The sequence below is a fragment of the Hippocampus zosterae genome, chromosome 2 (assembly GCF_025434085.1).
Source record: "Hippocampus zosterae strain Florida chromosome 2, ASM2543408v3, whole genome shotgun sequence".
Lineage (NCBI taxonomy): Eukaryota > Metazoa > Chordata > Actinopteri > Syngnathiformes > Syngnathidae > Hippocampus > Hippocampus zosterae.
The window spans coordinates 4368520-4389665 of NC_067452.1; the positions used below are offsets into that span (position 1 = coordinate 4368520).

At 42.5% G+C, this 21146-nt stretch overlaps 3 protein-coding genes and 1 long non-coding RNA gene across 8 annotated transcripts in view; 2 read left to right on the forward strand and 2 right to left on the reverse strand.

The window, feature by feature from the left end:
- The window catches only part of LOC127596355 (la-related protein 4), a 58506-nt gene extending 54652 nt beyond the window's left edge, over positions 1-3854 (reverse strand). For both annotated transcript variants that reach the window (XM_052058740.1, XM_052058738.1), the window contains exon 1: positions 3261-3854. In XM_052058740.1, coding sequence (XP_051914700.1) covers positions 3261-3377 — 117 coding nt within the window. In that variant the 5' untranslated portion in view covers positions 3378-3854. The remainder of the gene's footprint in view (positions 1-3260) is intronic.
- A 315-nt stretch (positions 3855-4169) lies between these two features.
- LOC127596436 (uncharacterized) lies at positions 4170-5007 on the reverse strand. Its single transcript, XR_007961467.1, has 3 exons — positions 4892-5007; positions 4737-4810; positions 4170-4658 (listed from the first exon to the last, which is right to left on the reverse strand). It is a non-coding gene; the product is annotated as an uncharacterized LOC127596436 (long non-coding RNA).
- A 5534-nt stretch (positions 5008-10541) lies between these two features.
- On the forward strand, positions 10542-13526 carry LOC127596400 (uncharacterized). 3 transcript variants are annotated; one of them, XM_052058910.1, is made up of 6 exons: positions 10542-10607; positions 10869-10951; positions 11374-11572; positions 11652-12048; positions 13088-13206; positions 13347-13526. In XM_052058910.1, the coding sequence occupies exons 2-6, from the start codon at positions 10899-10901 to the stop codon at positions 13509-13511; spliced, it is 933 nt and encodes a 310-aa protein (XP_051914870.1). In that variant the 5' UTR covers positions 10542-10607; positions 10869-10898; the 3' UTR covers positions 13512-13526. The 3 variants fall into 3 exon arrangements, with proteins under 3 accessions (XP_051914870.1, XP_051914872.1, XP_051914871.1); XM_052058912.1 differs by lacking the exon at positions 10542-10607 and having other exon boundaries at positions 10639-10951; positions 11979-12048; XM_052058911.1 differs by lacking the exon at positions 10542-10607 and having other exon boundaries at positions 10647-10951; positions 13088-13246; positions 13347-13472.
- A 440-nt stretch (positions 13527-13966) lies between these two features.
- LOC127596379 (uncharacterized) lies at positions 13967-21091 on the forward strand. Of its 2 annotated transcripts, XM_052058796.1 has the most exons (13): positions 13968-14115; positions 14753-14901; positions 15615-15733; positions 16418-16543; positions 16616-16655; positions 17136-17254; positions 17478-17606; positions 17678-17717; positions 17907-17971; positions 19350-19442; positions 19518-19761; positions 19840-20033; positions 20649-21091. In XM_052058796.1, the coding sequence occupies exons 3-13, from the start codon at positions 15728-15730 to the stop codon at positions 20709-20711; spliced, it is 1119 nt and encodes a 372-aa protein (XP_051914756.1). In that variant the 5' UTR covers positions 13968-14115; positions 14753-14901; positions 15615-15727; the 3' UTR covers positions 20712-21091. The 2 variants fall into 2 exon arrangements, with proteins under 2 accessions (XP_051914755.1, XP_051914756.1); XM_052058795.1 differs by lacking the exon at positions 14753-14901 and having other exon boundaries at positions 13967-14115.
- The last annotated feature ends 55 nt before the right edge of the window (positions 21092-21146 follow it).

A 21146-nucleotide genomic window follows, 5' to 3' on the forward strand; every position in this document is an offset into this window, starting at 1 on the left:
AGCCTTAAATCCATCCAGCCGCAGACCGTTCAACAGCACCGATCTCTCCGCTGAACAAAGTGGGGCTGTGAAAAATGCTGCCCATATCAGGCGCAAGACACAAGCGCCCCGGGACTGTCCAGCAACGACAGTCAAATGGCGCCGACATTCCTCTCAGTCAAAAACAGTGCTGGTATACCCATGCTGCCGAGAAGACGCAACCACCAAGCACAGAGTCCTTGATGACTGTCGTGGCCAGAAAATGCTGAAAAAGGTCCACATGACGTGACAACAAACAGAAAGTGACAAAACAATAATGGGACTCATACTTTTCTGATCAGCGAGTCGCTGGGACTCGCTGCCGGTAAACTGTAAAATTATCACTGATTAGCGCTTTTTCTGCAGTCAGTGATTGACTTTTATGCAAAGTCATTACTCAACTTGTGTTCCATGCCGTGTCATGACTGTTGAGTGTTGATTTACTTCATATTAAGAAACTACTGCACTGAAACAATACAATACAATACAATACATTCTGATTTATATAGCGCTTTCACAACAGCGGCAGCTGTAACAAAGCGCTTTACAAAACAGTTAACATAAAGTAAAATAATAAACACAACACATAACATAAAACACAAACAGTCGTGCAGTCCTAACCACTTTTCCGTCACACGCTTTGTTGTTTGAAGCGGTTTGAGATGAAACAATTCATAAATGTATATCTTTTTTTTTTCTCAGATTAAATAACACGTACCCTGACTGTTCTACTCTTTGAATAAGAACACTTCATTCACGCGTTGGGGAGTGCAAAGGGTTATGATGGAGGGGTGTTGCAAATCATGAGGACCTGCCAAGTGGTATGATAGCATTGTTTTATACATGTCCTTGGCTCGGCCTCAGTTTCAAAATCAGTCCTTGGTACTTGGCCTCGGAGGCAAGTCCTTGGTCCTTGGCCTCTGAAAACTTTCCAAGTCCAAGGACTTGGGTTGCCGGTCCTTGGACACAACACTGGTAGGCAGCCGTTGGCAAGTGCTCTTCAAGAAACCTGCGGGGGGTTGTTGTTTTTGTCTTTTGTTTTGTCACATGATGTTGTTACGCCATGTGGACCTGATGTGTGTAGTTTTCAGCATTTTTGATCATGACAATCGTGAAAGAAATGGCATCTGTGCTGGGCGGTTGCGCCTTCTCGGCAGGACACATGTACCAGCACTGATTTGTTTGATTGGGAGGAATGTCTGCGCCTGCCCGGAATGTCGAACTGTCGTTGCTGGACAGCCCCGGGGCGATTGTGTTTTGCGCCTGTCGTGGCATTTTCACAGCCCCGCTTGGTTCAACGGAAAGGTCGGTGCTATTGGACAGTCTGCGGCTGGATGGATGCATGGTTTTTGAAGATCCGACGATGAGAAGAAAGGAGCGTCAGCGCAGAGCGCCGATGAGTCTATGGAACTGCGAGTCGCTGCTTGGAATTGAAGCTGATTTACATGGGACAGGAGATGAGAACCAATCTCTTTTTCATTAATGGACGCTATAACTCAGGGGTGGGCAAACATTTTGGCTCGGGGGCCGCATTGACTTTTAAAATTTGACAGAAGGGCCAGGTCAGCACAAGCTATGGCACATAAAAAAATGCATTTGTTGACAGTCCATATCAAAATCAACAGAACAAAAGCATGAATGTACTGTATTAATATACTTTTTTTAAAAGACAACAGCGTTGTTGATTAACTATTTTAGCCTGTGCATTGCTACAGATGGGTTGTGATCAGACCAGTAGAAGTAGAGTGATACAGAGGTCCAAGGTGGTCGATAAGATTCCCCCCCCCCCCCCCCCCGTTCTGCAACTTCAAGTCAATGTGCCACCTGGCGGTGAAATGTCTGTCATTACAAGACCAAATAAAATGAATGCAATCATTCACATCGAACCTTAATTGTGGACCAAACTTCGGTGGGCCGGATTAAAAAGACCAACGGGCCGGATCTGGCCCGTGGGCTGTAGTTTGTCCACATCTGCTATAACTTCTTGTTGCTTTGAAACCTAGCTCACAGCATTTTCAGCATGACGGCTTTGATCCACTGGTGAAAAGGACACTTTGATTTGCTCCTTTTTCATCTATAACTGTTTCAACCAACAAAATGTATGCAGGAAAAGTGGTTAAGATTGCACGACTGTCTGTGTCTTATGTGTTGTGTTGCATTGTATTATTTTGCCATTTTATGTTAACTGTTCTTTTGATGGCGGCGCTGGCACCCACAGCAGCTCCTGTTGTCTGGTTGAGAGGGAATAAATTTCATCTGTGCTGTATGTTGCAAATACGGTGCATTTGACAATAAAGTTGTGCTCCTTAAGGCTATAATATACTGTAGGTATAATAAAAATAGTGTGTAAACTTTTCGTTTGGAAATAAAGCTTGCAACTGAGGTGCACATAACCACATTATTATCCGCTTTTGATAATATCCACTTTAGTTTCTGTATTACGAACAAGAGGCAAGCAGTGAATGGCTTTACTGTGTTCGTTGTCTTTTGACATTGCCAGCAGCCACCTGCAAACAGAGGCCCATGCCCTCGTGGTAAGAGCAACCCTCCCGGCCTGATAACAGTTGGTTTCAAGAAAACGCGTCTCCTCCCTGAACGCCATTTCACGACATGATAGACGTAATCGTCCCCAGACTCGCCTCTGAGTGACAACGCGTGCTTCTGTGTCACAGCCAGCCAAGTGGAGTCGAGTCAGCTGACTGAGCTGCGCAGGCCGGGTCGTCGCGACGCATGTCACGGCTGCTAGCTAGCCTAGCTTTAGCCACACACACAACCGATTATGCTAACGGCAAGGTTCGGGGCGAAGGGACGTTTAACTTAAAAGACGGTCATCAAAGTTGTTGGAATGAGAAATGTGAAAATTCCTCTGAACCACTTGGGACCCAAAACAAATCCATCAATCATACACGCACTGCGGCTTCATTACTGATTGGGTAATGATTAGTCAGCAAACGACTTAATGAGCTTCCCGGTGGGCAGTTAATGTTAATCTAGCTGTCTGTCGCAAGTAAGGTCCAAAGGAATACTGTTGTAAGCGTGCGTTGACGGGAATGCCTGCGCATTGGACTCAATACCACGATCACAGCGAGACAACGAGGACCACTAAACAGGCGACAATTTTGTGATTTAACATGTCAAAATAATGTTGGGAGCAAGATAAAAATGTGGCTTATCATGCAGAGGTCCCGGTGGGTCACCGTGTCGTAACGAGCAACTTTCGTTAGCCAGCAGGCCTGACTCACCATGCCGCCCGAGCCTTCCTCGTTCCTCGGCGGAGCCTCGTCTTCCCCGCCGGTCTTCGGTCCGGGATCAGCCTCCTCCTGCAGCAGTGGCGGCTCTCCGCTCTGGTCTGAACTCATCAGCCGCTCCTGACACTCTTCCACCCCGTCGCGTTCTCCCGACCACGCCGGCCTGCCTGGCGCCCGCCTCCTCTGCCGGCCGCGTTCACCAGTCCGCCGGGCAGTCTGTCCCCCCCCCACCTGCTAGACTGGATGGGCCAGTGACGCTCGCTAACTAGCTTATCTCGCAGGCTAGCTAGCTAGCCGGCTAGCGGTTATGCTCCGGACCTAGCGTGTTACGAATCAATGAAGCGGGCTAGCTCAACGAATCAAACCTGTAGTCTGTGCTACGACGCTAATAAAACCCAAAGACTGCAACCATGGTCCCTCGCACGGTGCAGTGTCCTCGGTCACTTTGTCACAAAGCACGCTGCTCAATCGCGCATTCTAGATTGGACGACCGGAGCGGACGCTGGGGACACGCACCTACACTCGGCGCAGGCACATCGTCCGCCGACGTCCCGGCAACCACCGCGAGTACTCGGTGACCTCTGTGACAGCGCTTCCGTTTCCGGTTTCAGTTCTGGGTCGAGCCCTTTGGATTCTCTCTGCGCGTGCGTGAGAATCGAAGTGGGTGGGCGGGGGAAGAGAGGCGACTGAGCAGTGAGCAGTTTGACAACTGCAGCTAACTTGACTTCGATTTTGTGAATGGAGGCCGGCTTGACCGCTGTGTTTGACAGTACTGTACATAGATGTACGCCTCACTGTACGCCTTCAAGCTTGCAGGCATTGTTTTGAAAAGCTTGAAACTTCATTTGACAAAGTCACCGGTGCACTTTGTGCCACGTTTTATCTGCTCTAATGGAATTTAGGGGATTTAACGTTGCGGTTTAGACACTATTACAAAGCATTCATTCTTCACAATTTCCCACAGAAAAATATTCAGACATACAAAACAGATGGACTGAAACTGTATACACCTTTATGTAGCCGAGTTTCTGGAAGGACTAGGCTGGACACAAAATCATTTTTATGTGGGCTTTATTCCCGACTGAACAATGAGAAATTGTACAGCTTTAAGATTTGATGTAAACTGAATTTTAAAAGAGTTCGAAAAGGGATTTTAGAGATCAAAGAAAATCATTTAACAGATTAAAGACAATTAAGCCACAATAGACAACAGCAGTGGCTTGCTTAATAGGGAAACAGAAATAAAAATACTTTATTTCCAAGCCACAATACTTCTTAGTGCAGAAAAATAATCATCACAACCCAATGTTTTGAGATGCAGCCACACTTACTCGATATTCCGGTGCGTTGGGTGTATACAAAGCACGTGGACAAACACAAATCATCTCCCCTCTAAAGAACAGATAACACAGTTCATATAATTTCACAGTCCAAAAAATATTTACATCTTACAACATTGCGAACACTTACGCTGTACAGCTGTTCACACGACTCATGAGTGGTAGATTTCAAACTCCAAACCAAACCACTCCAGATATTGTGCTCTACAAATACCATTCAAGTACTTAATTATCTGTCCAAAATTAACACTTAACGTGCATCATGGTAAACTAGTTACCAATTACCTGAATATCGCCAGGGTTACGATGACGATCATGGGTGTATCAAGTCGGGACAAGCAGTGGACACAGTTCGGCAACTACTAGTGATGTGTAGTTCGCGAACGAGCCGGCTCTTAGAGCCGACCCTTTGAAGTGAACGATGGGAGACGGCTCCTCATTGGGAGCCGGAAGGGGAGGGTCACACACACACACGCACGCACACACACACACACACACACGCTGCAGTTCAGAGAAGGGAGAGGGGTTAGAGAAGAGACACAGCAGCACACTGAGCAGCACGCGAACAAGACAGACGAGACGAGAGAGCTAGTTAGTGGGAAAAAAAACAACACGGTGGAAAGCGGAAAGAGAAAAATGGATAGGAAACGCAGTGCAATATGAACTCATTTCAATTTAATTGATAGTTCAAAGGCAGCGTGTAGACTGTGCAAGGTTAAAATATCCCATAGATCAGGTTCCACAAATAACCTACACAGGCACATCAGAAAAGTCCACCCATCAGTACAATTTGAAGAGAAAAGATAAGCAAGAGAACCAGCTATTAATGAAGGGGCTCGTGTGTCTGCAACTGTTGCTGCTGCTGCAATGTCACAACTGCCTGGATGTACAACCCAGAGCTCTATGAGCCACTTTATGCAAAAAGCTATAAAACCAGCAAAACAGAACACAATTGATGAGGAACTGTAAATTTCCCCAGTGTGGGACAAATAAAGGATATCTTATTTCTTATAAAATGATTGCAATGGATCTTCCGCCATTTTGTGTTGGCTGTGTGTTGTTGCAGAGAGAATCTTCTCCAAAACAGGGCAAATATTAGCAGAGAGGAGAAACAGGATTAACCCCTCAAAGTTGAGGCACTTTCTTCATGCCAATCTTCGCTAAAGACAAGCTAAAACCTTTAGCTGGATGCTGTTTTTTCTTTTTGTTTTACAAATTTTAATTTATAATTTGTTGTGTGGTGTTCAATGCTTACTTATGTTGTTTTACTGTAAATAGTTAAAAGCTTATAAATACACACATTCAGAGATTGGAACTTTTTGATGACCTTGTTTTGAGATGGGTCTTTGTACTTTGTTTTAATTTTTGTAGCACTCCATGTTGTACTCCATGTTGAGTATGTTCAGAAGAATATAAATAAAGACATATAAATAATAAATATTTGATATAATGTCTATTTTGCATTAGTAATTCATTTTACACATAATATTACGTTATTTTTGGTATTAAATTTATTTAAGCAACAAAAAAACTGAGGAGCCATTTGGGAGCCTTTTTAGGGAGCCGAGCCAAAAGAGCCGGCTCTCTAAAAGGAGCCGTAATTCCCATCACTAGCAACTACCCTCCTTCAAGTGCATGTCACCCTTACTGGTCTAATTCTCACACGCTGCATATGTTCCTGCGTGTTTTGATCTTGTGTGGCTCTTAAAGTGACAGTGCTACATTTGTTAAACAAGGAAGCCTTCACTACAAGCGTCTAAGTAAGGTTCACCTGGCTTTATTTAACCCAGTTGTTCACAACGATCATCATTTTATCAAGATCTTGAAACCGATATGGAACATACAGAGGCTAAGTATGGTAAACAAGTTACCGGGCAGCGAAACTAATGAGAGACACGACATGCAATCAGCCTGAAAGAAATACATTTTCTTCTCCCTGTCACTTTTTAAATCAAAAACCGTTTTCACTTTTCTAGATTATTGTTGTAGGTTACACTGGCGATTGATTCGCTGAGAGTTGCGAAGCCTCAGATCATTTCATTTACGTCACGTGAGCAAAACAACAGAACTGGGTTTACTTTGAATGGGTCAGACTCCATCCACCATTTGTGTGTCTGTGCGTAGGGGGACGGGGTCTGGTTAGCAAAAATGTATAAGTTACAAGATACTATTAATTAAATAGTGATGTCCCGAGACGTGAGTGAGTGAGTGAGTGAGTGAGTGAGTGAGTGAGTGAGTGAGTGAGTGAGTGAGTGAGTGAGTGAGTGAGTGAGTGAGTGAGTGAGTGTGGAAAGAAGAATGGGGCTCATCAGAGTAGGAGGTCGTCTTCACCTTAGCCTGGTCTGGCAGTCCAGCCCACTGTTTTGAACACCAGACATTCTGACCAAACTAATCATACAGTATTATGATGTAAAGCTACAGCCTCCAGATCCAGAAAAAGCGTGTTTGCCAAGAGCCGAAGAAAATGTCTCTGTGTTACGTGGACGTAAAGCTATACACCGCCACCAGTGATCCTGTGTGGAGTCCAAGAAGTGGAAAGCACAACCATATTTCTCGCAGGATGGCGAAACACCTTCCATTTCGACCGCGTCTCTTCAAGCAAGCATTTTATTCCACCGGCGTAGATTGTACTTAAGTAAGTTTATTTATGTATTGAACATAAAAGCTAAAAGAAATTGTACCTAAAACAAGTTTATAAACAAATAGTTCTTAAAGATGAGATACAAATGTTTTTATAACATAAGTAAACTGTATGATTGAGCCCCTGTACCACGAATGTTACAAAACCAAGATCCTCGTTTTTGGAGTTCTAACTGGATTCACAACAATGATATAACTGTTGATACACGTATCAGCACAAAAAATAATACATAAAAAAATACATATTTCATATTATGTTCTACTTCTTTACATGTGGAAAATTCATCACCAACAGAGTGACTCAGAGTCCATCACAGTAGCATTCACTGTCAAAGGTGGCAAATGTGGCAATAAAGCTATGCCGCAGGTGGGAGTTGAAACGTCCAATGGGGTTCTGCCAGATGCTTCCAACAAACTCTCACAATACGTTTGGGTCTGCCAGGTCAGACCCGCATCTTCCCCCACCAGGGGAGCCAAATCACCACCAGGTGGTCATCAGTTTATAGCTCCACCCCTTTCTTCACCCAAGTGTGCAAAACGTGAGGCCACAAATCCGATGATACAACCACAAAGTCAATCATCCAATTGCGGCCATGGGTGTCTTGGTGCCAAATCCACATCACATAAGAACACCCTTATGTTTGAACGTGTTATTGCGAAGCCCCCATGTTACCTTTGCGGGCTGAGCCTGGCCGGGGCCCATGGAGGTAGGCGCGATCACCATGCACTCGCCAGCAAACCCCACCTCCACGTCTGGCTCTAGAGGGGACCCCCAGTGACCCACATCCAGGCAAGGGAAACAAAGGTCCATATATTTTAATCATCATAAGGGGTATTTTAATATGAATATTTTTGAGAAATATCAGTCTGGTTTTAGGATGAGCCATAGTACAGAGACTGCTCTTATTATTCTATTAAACGGACTTAATAATCTGGTAGGCATCTCTGGTCCTGTTTTGAACTGGTTTCATTCCTATCCCACAGATGTTATTTTGTAAGTTTGGATACTTGTTCCTCCAGAGTCCATGAAATTAAATGTGGGATGCTCCAAGGTTCAGTTTTAGGCCCAATACTTTGTAATTTGTACACGCTTCTCTTCGGGAAAGTCATCAGGAAATATGGCATCAGCTTCCACAGCAACGCTGATGATACACAGCTGCATATGACTGTGTCTCCTGACAACACAGGGCTTATTGATAACCTTTTAAATTGTATTGGCAGAGAATTTCCTACTGCTCAATCAGGAGAAAACTGAGGTTTTAGTTCCCTCTTCCTCAACTGGCGGACCGCGATCCACGACCGGACCGCCGACCTCCTCTGTCCGGTCCTCCTCTGTCCGGACCCGCGGCAAATTGTATAAAATAATAAATTATAAAGTGATTTTTACGTTATACATTTTCTATTTTTGGACTATAATCTACGCATTACCGCGATCGCTTGTTAAAATTATCCGTTGTATTATTTGCGTGCACGAACAGATGTATTGCAGAGGACGCAGCAGCGCGACTCTGTGTGTGTATAATGTTTGACGAACTGGAGACGGGGGAATGTCGGCGATAACGATGCGCTGATTGGCTCCTCTGAACTTAAGGTGTGCCCATACATAAGCGTCACGCATTCAAAATGGATGATTGTGTCAGGAAACGGACGTATGCGCGACGCCACAGTGTGCTCACAGCTTCAGCACAGGAGAGCCACACACAGACAATTAGACAAGACAAATCGCGGGACGTTTCGATTGTGTGCAGTTTTGCTCCCGTCTACCCGGGGATCTTTGCAGCTGTTTAACAGCAGAACACCGCAACATGTTAAATGAACATCCCAATGGCGTCCTCAATTAATATTTGCATGCCTCAGACATTGCATTCGCATTCACCTTTAGTGGAAGAACTGCACTGCACATTCCTGTGCTCCCTTGTATCAGTATTAAAATGGTTCTTAACTCATCTTCTGATATATTTTTCAATGATTTCAGAGGGGATGTGAAAAGGGGAATTGTACAAATGAAAATAATATTTTTGTTTTCATTTTTAGTATTTATTTTGGTAAAATGAGTATTTTGTTTTGCTTTTGTTAAATTAAGGGAAAAAAGAAAACTACTGTTTAACAAAGTTAAAGTAAAAAAAAGAGTTCCTCTGCCTCAACAGAATACATCTCATTATTTGCTGTGTACTGGCAAAGTGAATAATTGTTATTTTCATGCACCCCATTATTGGTTGGTTGTGAGGAGTGTTGATTTGTATAAGCTTGGCTAGACCATACTAAATGGGCATATAGCCCTGCTCCTCATGACCACCGTGCATGGGACCGGACCTTGGTCTTATAAAAAAAAAAAAAAGCGGACCGACAGCATTTCTAGTTGAGGACCACTGCTCTAAATTGTCCCTAGGTGTGAGTGCGAGCGTGGTTGTTCGTCTCTGTGTGCCCTGTGATTGGCTGGCAACCGATTAAGGGTGTCCCCCGCCTACTGCCCGAAGACAGCTGGGATAGGCTGTCTTCCCCTAGTGAGGATCAAGCGGTTCGGAAGATGAATGAATGAATGAACATGAACATTCACAATAGACTTTGTGTATGGCTTGTTTATAACAGACCTCCAATATGGCCGCCGGTAGTGCATTGTGGGTAATTGCGAAAAGGATGGAACCCTCTATTGACCCCATGGCGATAAAGTCTGTGAATGGCAAGACATAATTTGCAAAATGATAACCTTATGTAGTTTTTGTTATTTATTATTACTTTATTTTAGTCCTTCAAAATAAATTCACGAACACAACGTGATTTGTAGTGACTGTGTGAAGAAATTCAGTTATCCCCCTGCGTCAAATAATAAAGTCAGAATGCTGAGATAAAAGTGAGGATCTTACCAATCTTTTTTCCCTTCTCTGGCAATGGTCTTCTTCTGTAATGTGAGGGTAAGGTAATTATTTTCATGAATAAAAGAAATTATAATTAAGGTTTGACGGGGGTCACAATGTGTTGTGATGCACTCTTGTAAGCATCCACCTTTGTTGTTTAGATTCGCTTGCAACGTTTGCACTGAGACAACGCGAGTGGGATCATTCCGATTTCCCACTTTCATCGAATGCAGCATAAGGTTGATGGAAGTGGGGTGAGAGAGTGAGAGAGTAAGAGACAGAGAGAGAGAGAGCACGAAATCTCGTCGTGGTTAAATGTCCCTCGCTTCGTTGCCTTGGTGTTGTTTACGCAACTCCGTCGCTCATTGGCCAACGCTAACAAATAATCCACGCGGTGATTGGCTGATACAGGTCCAATCATAACCAATAGCAACGTGATTCAAATGGAGACAACTTGCTCTTGAAACTATCATCAAACTAATGAAAGCTAAATCGAGACTTCTTGGGTGAATAAATAACGTTTTATCTTGTGATAGTGTTTCGTTAACGTAAGTACGAATATTGAGCCATGTTGTGGATACACTGTCTGCTATGCTTTGAGCTAACGGCTGTTTGAACGCAAGATTATTGGACTACTTGGAATGACAACTAAATGACCGCTTTTGTCTTTTAATTCATTATTGTATCGTCACGGTGACGAATAACTCGTCAGACAATAACTTGGGTCAATCGATTGCTCAAATTATTTGTTTTCTTTCCCTCTCCAGTCGTTCCCCACTGCTCACACAATACAGAATATGGGCTCATCTCCTCCAGTTCTTCGTGTGCTAAACGAGGCTTACTTTAGGAGGTAAGTGGCCAATAATGAGCTAAGAAATTTTGAGTAATGTTTTACCCCAAATGAAAGACTTGGCTGAAATAAGTCTATCTGGGGTACTACATGTTTAACGTTATGCAGTGAATATCTCTCTGCCATTACGTTACGTCAATATCATCACAGGTGATTGCATATGAGTAATTCCAGACGTGTGTCAAGGGTTGGTTACGACATCTTGTGATACCTCCCCCAAGAAGATTGTGTTCACAATGTTTTATGCATCCAAAACTACAGTGATGAATTGTGTTGTATTGGAAGACGGAATCAATGTATGTGGGAATGGCTTCTTCTACGTTTTTGTGTGCAACATTGCTGATCATTTCGCATCGCCCTCTCTTGTTCTCATATTTCAAACTAAAACTTGGTCAGTTTCACCTTACCATCTTTCTGCCCAGGGTGAAAAATGAGAACAACAAGATGCCAATGGAACCACAGAACTCAAAGCCACACCTTCTTAACATGGATTCAGAGAACCAAGATCCTGGGAGGAAGACACTCATGCGGCCAAGAGTAAGCAGACTACCAGTCTTGGTCAAGACCCACCAACCTCCTACAGCTTTTCATGCTGCTCAGTGGGAGGAGAAAGTCTTGGCTGTGAGTGTATCTTTCCTATCATTTTGACATTGCATAGTTTTCTTGTCTCTCTTCTGAACACCGTATTACTTAACTGCAGGGGAAAGCCAAGAAGAAAAAGTCATGCACCCGGCATACGCCTTTCAGCATGTCTCGGCACAAGACTTTGAAAACAGACGTTGTATCTTTACAGCCAAAAAGTAGTACTCATGCCATCCAGCTTAAAAACAATGTTTCGATAAAAACCCACAAGACAAGAGAAAACACCCTGGAGTCCCCAGCTGTCTTAAAAAGCACAGTAGCAGCAACAAAGGAGAAATGTAGATCTTCTGGAACGGCCTCTGGACAGTCTAACACTTTAAAGACTGAAAATGTTGCACATCATCGGAGTTCCTCTTCCTCTTCTTCTGTCGATTTGGATAACGAGATCCATTTCAGTCTCAAAGATCCAGTGAGAAAGCAAAACGTGCCGGAGAACCTCTCAAGTCACCCATGTGGTAAGTTCACCATCCAGATTTGCATGCAACGACCTTTCTAATCCAGTGTGACACATTTGTTCATTCATTCATTCATTTTCCGTACCGCTTGATCCTCACGAGGGTCGCGGGGGGTGCTGGAGCCTATTCCAGCTGTCTCCGGGCAGTAGGCGGGGGACACCCTGAATCGGTTGCCAGCCAATCACAGGGCACACAGAGACGAACAACCATCCGCGCTCACACTCACACCTAGGGACAATTTAGAGTGTTCAATCAGCCTGCCACGCATGTTTTTGGAATGTGGGAGGAAACCGGAGCACCCGGAGAAAACCCACGCAGGCCCGGGGAGAACATGCAAACTCCACACAGGGAAGCCGGAGCTGGAATCGAACCCGGTACCTCTGCACTGTGAAGCCGACGTGCTAACCACTGGACTACCGGGCCGCCCCGTGACACATTTGTGAAATTTATTAATAATGTAATTTAATAATTTACCTGTGCTAATCTGCACCCTGACTTGTTTGACATAACTTTCCAAAATAATAATAATAATTACAATTACACTGGCCAAACAAGATGTAAATTTTAGATTAGAAAAGAAAGCGTATGCTCAAGGCCAGGGTAGAGAAAGAGGAAATAATCCATACAATCAGAAGACACGCACTGATTCCAGCTGAGGTATTGGTGCCAATACTGTATATCTGTCCGCCGAATGGGAAATATGCTCCCATACTAGAATGCCAATACCAATTCACCAGTCTGACATATACCCTTCGGGAAGTGGCCATGTCACCAGTGTGTAAATATTCTTGGGGAAACGGATGACCACACTCTTGATTAACTACAAATTGTGCTTTGCAAAATCGAATATCACTTGGCTGACAGGGAAGGAATCTGAGCTGTTGTATCAGGTCGAGAGGTTCATGAATGAATGAATTAAAATATAACACACGCACACAACGAATGACACACTAAATGACTGTAGTAAATTGGCATTTCATTTGTGCACTGACAAGGTCTTTCTGTTCATGTCCAGTAATTTAAGGAAAATGTTTTTCAGACGAAGCTGTGGGATTCCAGCTCGATCACGCCACCTTGCTCAGTATCTTGCACAATCAGGGTGTGCATGTCTCTCGACAGCCATTTGCAGCTTCAGACTCTCAATCCCGTGCCACGTTTGTGAGTTGATGGACTCTGGATGATGATGATTATTGTTACTGTAATTATTATGACTGTTATTTTATTACTTATATATTACTTTTATTATTAATCATTGTTATACCTGATCCAGCCTGTAATCTATTGTCTTATTTCTGTAGCCGCTGCAAGTGTCTGTTGTAAAGAGTCATCAAAAAGCCGCTGCGAGCCAGAACAAGGGGTTGAAGACGACAGGCTCCGTGCGTGCCACACCTCAAAACTTACTTATAGTGCAGATGAAAGGTCTTCATAACCCTGTTCAAATGAGGGTTTTTACTTTGATTTAGCGTTATTTATTTATTTATTTGGGTGATTTAAAAAAATACTTTTTGTGGCCTACTCCCTGTACAGCATAATTGGAGGGTAGAGGGGTGGAACTATTATTGAGAGTAGAATGAAAAATAAACAACTGAGATCATGTGCAATGCACAAGTATGCACACCCTCATAAGTGGGGATGTGGCTGTGGTCAGAAAATAATTATTTCATCACATTCAAACTCAGGTTTTCCACCATTTAAAATGGCTATTATTAACCCCAGATGTTACTGAATGCTTTTCCTGACATTTTTGTCGTCCCATCATTCAGTTCAAACCAAGGCCCACAGAGAACCTTCACAGTTATCAGATGGTCTCATTGATCAAAGGTATCTGTTAGTTGGAGGCCATGCTAATGGTGGAAAAGGTTTTGAAAGTGTTTCTCTCGGTCTCATTTAAAAAAAAAAACATGGATTTTAAAAGGAGCATTTCTATCCATCTATTCATCCATCTTGGGACAATTTAGAATGTTTAATGAACCGACCGGGCATGTCCAATGCTGTTTGTTTTTCCTTCCTTCTATTCTCCCATGCAGCCACAGAGAGTTCCGATCACAAAGAGTCTGGCAGTAGCAGGTAAGATGGACATGATTCAATTAAACATTCTTAAAGTGGAACGAAATGAAGTTATATTTTAACCTTGCATATCTTCATTAGCTGCTGTTTACGTCCCTCTGAAAACGTTTTCGCTCAATTCAAGTCAATGTAATGTGTGTTCACCATTTCTTGCCCATTCATAGCGTAAAAGTAAATATTCGGCCACGACAATTTACAAAGTCGATTTCATTATATGTACCAAAACTGCTTCACAAATCATAGTCCAAGAATGTTAATCAGCTTTTTTTTTTTAAAGATCCATTTCACGGGTGTCAAACTAGGTTTTGTTGCCACATTGTAGTCTATGGTTTTAATCAGAGGGCCATTATGAGATAGAAATGTTTTATCGCCACCTCATATTATGACGTGCACCCCAAACTTTGATGGATAACTTGTTTTGGAATCATATGTAAAGGATAATCCTTTGCTCAACTATAGGTGAAGTTACTGCGAAAAAGGAGTTTGCTAACCAGAATATTTGTGCAATATAAAATGAAAGGATTTTTGTTTGGAGATTGTTTTAACCCCTCATTCATACTGTTCCGTAGTTACACACGACCAATTGACAAACAAAAATGATTGACACACTTGATTTGTTTTCATGGCCCACATAAAGGGATGTGATGGGCCAGATGTGGCCCCAGAGCCTTGAGTTTGACACCAGTAGATTAACTACATGGCTTTAAGCAATCTGTCAACCAACATAGATTAATAGCCCACCGTATTTGGAAGCAAGGCACAACTATTGCTTTGCCATCACATCAGGTCTGCAGTTGATAATGATTTCTGAGCATGGCACCCCCTTAATTTGTTTTGAGCATTACAAACACATACATTTTATTCTTGCTATGAAAAATATTCAAGATGTGTTGAAATGCTATTTGTCGCTTACCTGTAACCTGCAATTTCACACAGATTTTTAAAATATTTTTATTTTTTTGGTAGTTGGGCTTGTTGTATCAAAACACTTTCACATCACACTGGCCCCAACATCAGATGTCAATTCCATGTCCATAAAGGAAAAACATGGCCGCAGGTGCCTCTGCTCAACCGGTGGGTAAACGAGTGGGACGTTTGGGCCGCATCTAAATGGAAATTTTGACAATGCCAACAGCTAGCGTTCTAACAAGCCATGTTTACCCATAATTTCAATTTGGCAACATTTCAAGACTCAATTTACCGGTACAAAAGTCTACTGAGATGGGTAAAATGCCAACTTGCTAACAGCCTGAATGGTAACATATTGCAGGGTGACAACCTGAGTACAGAAGGCCCCGAGGCACATCCATATCGAATTCACACTTTGCCCTTTATTCTGATAGGATTTCAAATGAGAATTATGGGGTTGGGAATCCTGTTGGCTAGTGACGGGCACGACTGCATGATCTGATTTGAATAGTGCTCCATCAAGCTTTCAAATGGACATTGACATGGTGACCTTGCTACCTTTTTTTAATAAAAATCCAAATGACTTGCAGACAAAGGTGCAGAATTCCAGCCCAATTCCGCCTCATTGCAAAGTATCTTGCGGAATGTGGGCGTGTGCATCTCCAGCCAATCAGTTGCAACTCCACGCTCTCAATCTTTTGCCATGTCTGTGAGTTTGCGGACTCTTGAAGTCTTTTCCTCTTCTTCTTGTTTTTTAATATTTTTACCTTATTTTTTCAGAATGTAAGTCACACTTTTTTATATAGTTTGGCTGGTCCTGTGATACTTATACGCAGGTGCGACTTGGACATTAAAGTTAGAGTTAAGACAACCACCCAAAACCCCCGTTCCCAAGAATGTGTTCAGTAAATGATTAATAAAGTCACTATAGTGTAGGCTCATTAGGGTTGTAATGATTAATGATTTTAATAATTGATTATTTGGTCAATTATTTTTCAAATTGGATAAAAAAAATATTTCCATTCCTTTATTCGCAAACAGACCATTATTTCAAATTGTACAGAAAAATGCACAAACAAGAGCTCTTTAAGTCCCCATCGCACTGAGCGGTGAACATTTTGCATAGGTAGCAAATGTGGTGTTCTCGTCAGGGTTTGTTTAAAGTCACAAATGTTCACCAAATGGTTGCCAGACGTTCATCAGACATTCATCTATACTTTTCTTGTTGCATGGAAATGTTTTAACATTCAGTGGGCAAGCTTAAACGATTTGTGAGCAAAGACAAAAACATGTTTTTTCACAATTGTGTGTATTTGGCGATAACTTATTTATTGTAAACATTCAAATTTGGCAGGACTTTTAGTTACTAAGTCAGAATTTTGTATTTCTGCAGTCGCATGTGTCTGTTACAAAGAGTCATCAAAAAGCTGCTGCCATCCAGAACGAAGGGGTGAAAGGTGCAGGAACTGTGCGTGCCACACCTCAAAAACCATCTGGAAGAGGCACTTCTCTCAATACAGTGTGTACACGCAGCTCTTCTCCGTCCTGTTCATTCTGTGTATTCTTACTTTCTTTCTGTTCTCCGCCACAGCCACAAAGAATCATGATCAAAAAGAGTTTGGCAGCAGCAGGTAAGGAAATACAATTCAGTGAAAACATGATAAAAAAGTTGCCATTTGTGACAGATTTTTTGGAGTTTGGATCCACTTTCACTCTGACACAACTAATTTCTAACAATGATAACGGGGAGAATGCTAACAAGCCATGTGTAACCGGAATTTCTTTTGGCAACATTTTATGCCACAATGGACAAGTGTCAAAGTCTACTGAGATGGGTAAAATGCTAACATGCTAAAAGTCTATGCTAGCATACTGTGGGATGGCATCCTGTGCACATCCCACAGTATACATAAAAGGCACATTATATGGATTTTTTACCATGCCCCTGAGTCAGATACAATTTCAATTTAGACTTAAAAGTAAAACGAGTTAGCTTAGTGACAACACAAATCCATTATCTGACTTGAATAGTGCTTCATCATGCTTTCAAATGGACATTGACATTATGACCGACTTAGCTTTTTTTAAATGGAACTAAAAATGTTTTTCAGACAAAGCTGTGGAATTTAAGCCCGATCCCACATCACTGCAAAGTATCGTCTGTAATGAGGGCCTGTGCATCTCCAGCCAAACACTTGCAACTCCACGCTCCCAATCTTTTGCCATGTTTGTGAGTTTATGGGCTCTGGCTGAATCTTTATTCTTTTTTCTTAAATTAGGATGAAATACATGAAGAATACCTTGATTAGTCACACAGTGGAGAAGCTTTCTTCTTCTAATTGTTGCTGCTGTGTATTATTGTTGTCATGATATTGTTTTGCACATAAAATTAAGTGATTCTGTACAGTTTCCTGTATGTCTGTTAGCATTGTACTAATTGATTATTTCTGCAGCCACAACGCGTGTCTGTTACAAAGAGTCACCAAAAAACTGCCGCAAGACAAAACGAGGGGGTGAAGGTTGCAGGCCCCATCCGTGCCACACCTCACAAACCAGCCGGCAGAGGCACATTTATTGACACAGTATGTACACACATGTTTTTTCATTGCTGTCTATTTTTTGTATTTCTACCTTATTTTATTCTCCACTGCAGCCACAGAGAGTTCCAATTAAAACGAGTCTGGCACCAGCAGGTAAGATATAATTCAAACATTCAACCAAAAGTGAGAGAGCAATAAAGAATGAATAATTGTTATAATGAATGGCAATTATTTACAGTTAGAGGTACTGCTTTGGTCCCCAAACAGGTCTGGAATACAAACCTTGTATCTACATTTTATGCTGCTGTGGTTGTTTTTTTTTTGCTCTATTTTTCCTCTCAGTTTCAACTCACAAAGAGGCCAAGAACATGTGGACATGTCAGAGTTCCCCTCCCAGTCCCACGATGGTGTGTATTTTGTGGTTGTCTGCCTCTTTAAACATATTACTTGACTGAATGCGCAGCACCTTCAAAGTCAAAATATTACTAGATCAACAACACCTCATTTTGTAAGGTTGAAAATCAAATCCAGCACATCCTGATATATATATAATATAAGGGCAGAGGAAAGCTGTTGTAGTGGACGTAGCGGTCCCAAGTGATGGAAACATCAGAAAGAAGGAACACGAGAAACTCGAGAAATACCAAGGGCTCAGAGAGGAGCTGGAGAGAGCCTGGAAGGTAAAGGTGGCAGTCGTGCCTGTGGTGGTCGGAGCACTCGGGGCAGTGACCCCCAAACTAGATGAGTGGTTGCAACAGATCCCAGGAACAACATCGGACATCTCAGTCCAGATATGTGCAGTGCTGGGAACAGCAGGGATACTGCGCAGAACCCTCAAGCTTCATGGCCTCTGGTAGAGGACCCAAGCTGAATGAGGGACGGACACCACCCAAGGGGTGAGACGAGGATTTTTATATATCTATATATATAGAGAGAGAGAGCAAGAAATATAGTTGTTCGATTGGTTGTTTTAAAAAAAGGACAAAAAGAAATAGTCATAGTCAATAGTTTGAATGAATTAAATATTTTTTTTATCAACTACTGCGAGGGGACAGAAAAATATTCATGATTAAGAATAAAATTGTCATTGTCAGACAAAAAAAGTTCGAAAGAAACGGTTAAAGCAGCATTTTTAAAAAGACAGTCATGAAATGTAGGAATGGAAATTCACAAACAATTGCCGTTTTATGATAAAGAAGTTGGAAGTTTGCGACCAAAAAACTTACTACTTTACGGAATACTGTTAGGAGAAGCTAAATTGTCTGTAGTGCTTATCCCTGCGCCGGTCGCTAGACAGTGGCAGGGCCTTTATAGAGCCAGATGGTCATTCACACTTACAGTACATTCACACCGTTACTGCGAGGAACTGAACCCATGGGCAATTGCCATGAAAAAAGATAAAGTCCTGTTTGTTTTTCCTCCTGCAGTCCATTGTCACGGACTGGGTAAGCGCAACACAAGTGGATTTTTGAAATGTTCTTCCGGTTTGGGTTTGCAGGTGCTTGAAGATTCGAGATGCATGTGTTGCTTTACTTCAAGCTGTGACCCAGCCTTTCTTTTTTGAGTTGCAGGCAGGAAAACACAAATAAAATGGAATGACAGTGGCCCAAAATAATAATACAACTTTTAAATTTACAACTGCTAAATTTTGTAAGCTTTTTCTTTTTCTCAGCGTTTTCTGTGAAATCTTCATAACAAGAAAAAAAACCCCAACTTGACTTTTGACACAGACTAATTGCAAATAGTCTTTCTAAAAAAATTGTAACTTGTTTCTTGCGGTGACAGCAAGTTGCCCAGACGTTATTCGTTGACCAGGAGAATGAACGGAGTCCTGAAAAAGGGAAGGAGGAGCAGCTCCCAGTTCTTCAAGACTCACCTGTAAGAAGCGAGGTTCAAGCTCAGACCACAAAGCCATTTCTCATCGATGAATTGAATGTTTTCCTTTTCTCATAGATTAAAACCTGTGAGGATAAAGCAAAGATGACCACTAGCCGGAGGGATGAAGAGCAGAAGATTGAGGAAGGACAGAAGTTCATCCAAAACCTGCAAAGAGAGTCTGTCATTTGTTTTTCCACAGGCAAGAAACGGTGCCGCTTTGAGAAGCAGGTTAGCTCTGACTCTCAGGATCTGTCAGAAATAACAGACGTGTGTGAGCCCGTTAGTCGCATCAACCTTGCTGGTCGCTTTCTGCACATAGGTAACACAACGGCAACACATCCATCGTTGCTCATTCACAGCCGTGATACGCTTCTAAACTTTGACTTGTGTTTTCCAGACCAAAAGGCCTGCGTTGGCAACACTGCGCTTGCGTTACTGCCCAAGAAACTTTCTCCCTTGAAGGACCTACGTTTGGACAAGGAGGTTGCTTTTTATACCTCCCATTCTGTCTCAGATGCTCCCAGATCCTTCCCCTCTCAACCTCGCAGTATTGACCCGGTGGCGTCTTTGCTGCACTTTCAGGAGTCCACTGTGAGTGCAAACTGTTGAACATGAGCAATCAACCATTGGTGGTAACTTGAAGCTGCACCACAATCGATGGTCAAACGTTGTTTCTACTTTGGTGATCTGAATCAAAATTTCCCATTGTGATCGATTTGGTGTAATTTATTTAAACCAACCTAATCAAATAATTGGCAGGTGTTTTGCAGTTGCGGACTTGAAAACATTCCCCACCCCGTGCTCTCAAAGATTCGGTTGTGATTTTATCCTTGTTTTGAGCATATTTTGGAACACTCACACCCAGGTTGAAAATGTGCCCTCAAAATCAGGTGACTCTGACCCAGGTGCTGAGCAGAATCTCTAACAATCATGACGCCAAAATAAATTATTCAGATGCAACCACAGTCTTTTCGACTTTGAATTGATGTATGCTAACATTCGCAGGATATTCATCTCTGACATTTGTAATCCTTTCAGAACTAATCGCAAAAGCAAAGCCCCTGATGACTTCACATGATAATGGTTCCAATTACAAAACTTGTTTTAACGTTGAGGCATAGTTTGGTGTGTTCCAGCTTCAAGGTTCCACTGTACGTATTCCCTGCGGGGTTGTCTCACAAGTGGGCATGACTTTTCTTTTTCTAGACGTTTGTTCCACTGTGCTTGGATGCTCCTTCTCCGTGCTCCTCTCCACTTCAAGCAAAATAATTCATGTGTCTTTTTCATGAAACGCTAATACACATCCCCACAATGTTGTAGGCACTGGATATACAAATGTTGACATTTGAGCTTGTCTTTCTAAGGAAAGTGAAACGTAGCTACAGGGCAGAATTGTTCCCTTGGGCTGTGAAGGAAATTTGCTTGTTTCCGTCCATTTGTTCTCCTGCACTCCAAGAAAAGACTGTAGGGAAATGACTGAGCTCCATCGTTGTTTGTCGGAGAGCACTCAATAGAGTGTTTTCGCATTCTGTTGTCCCTGTGAGGACCAGCACCTTTCCACAAATGACTAATGTATTTGTTTCAATGTGTTTTTGTCTTTTAGCGTCTCATTTTTGGAAATAAATGGTTGTATGCAGTTTGTGGCCTGAGCATGTGTCTGTTTTGGAGTCTTTGTCGCGTAACAATAACAGCTAGACCTGACAG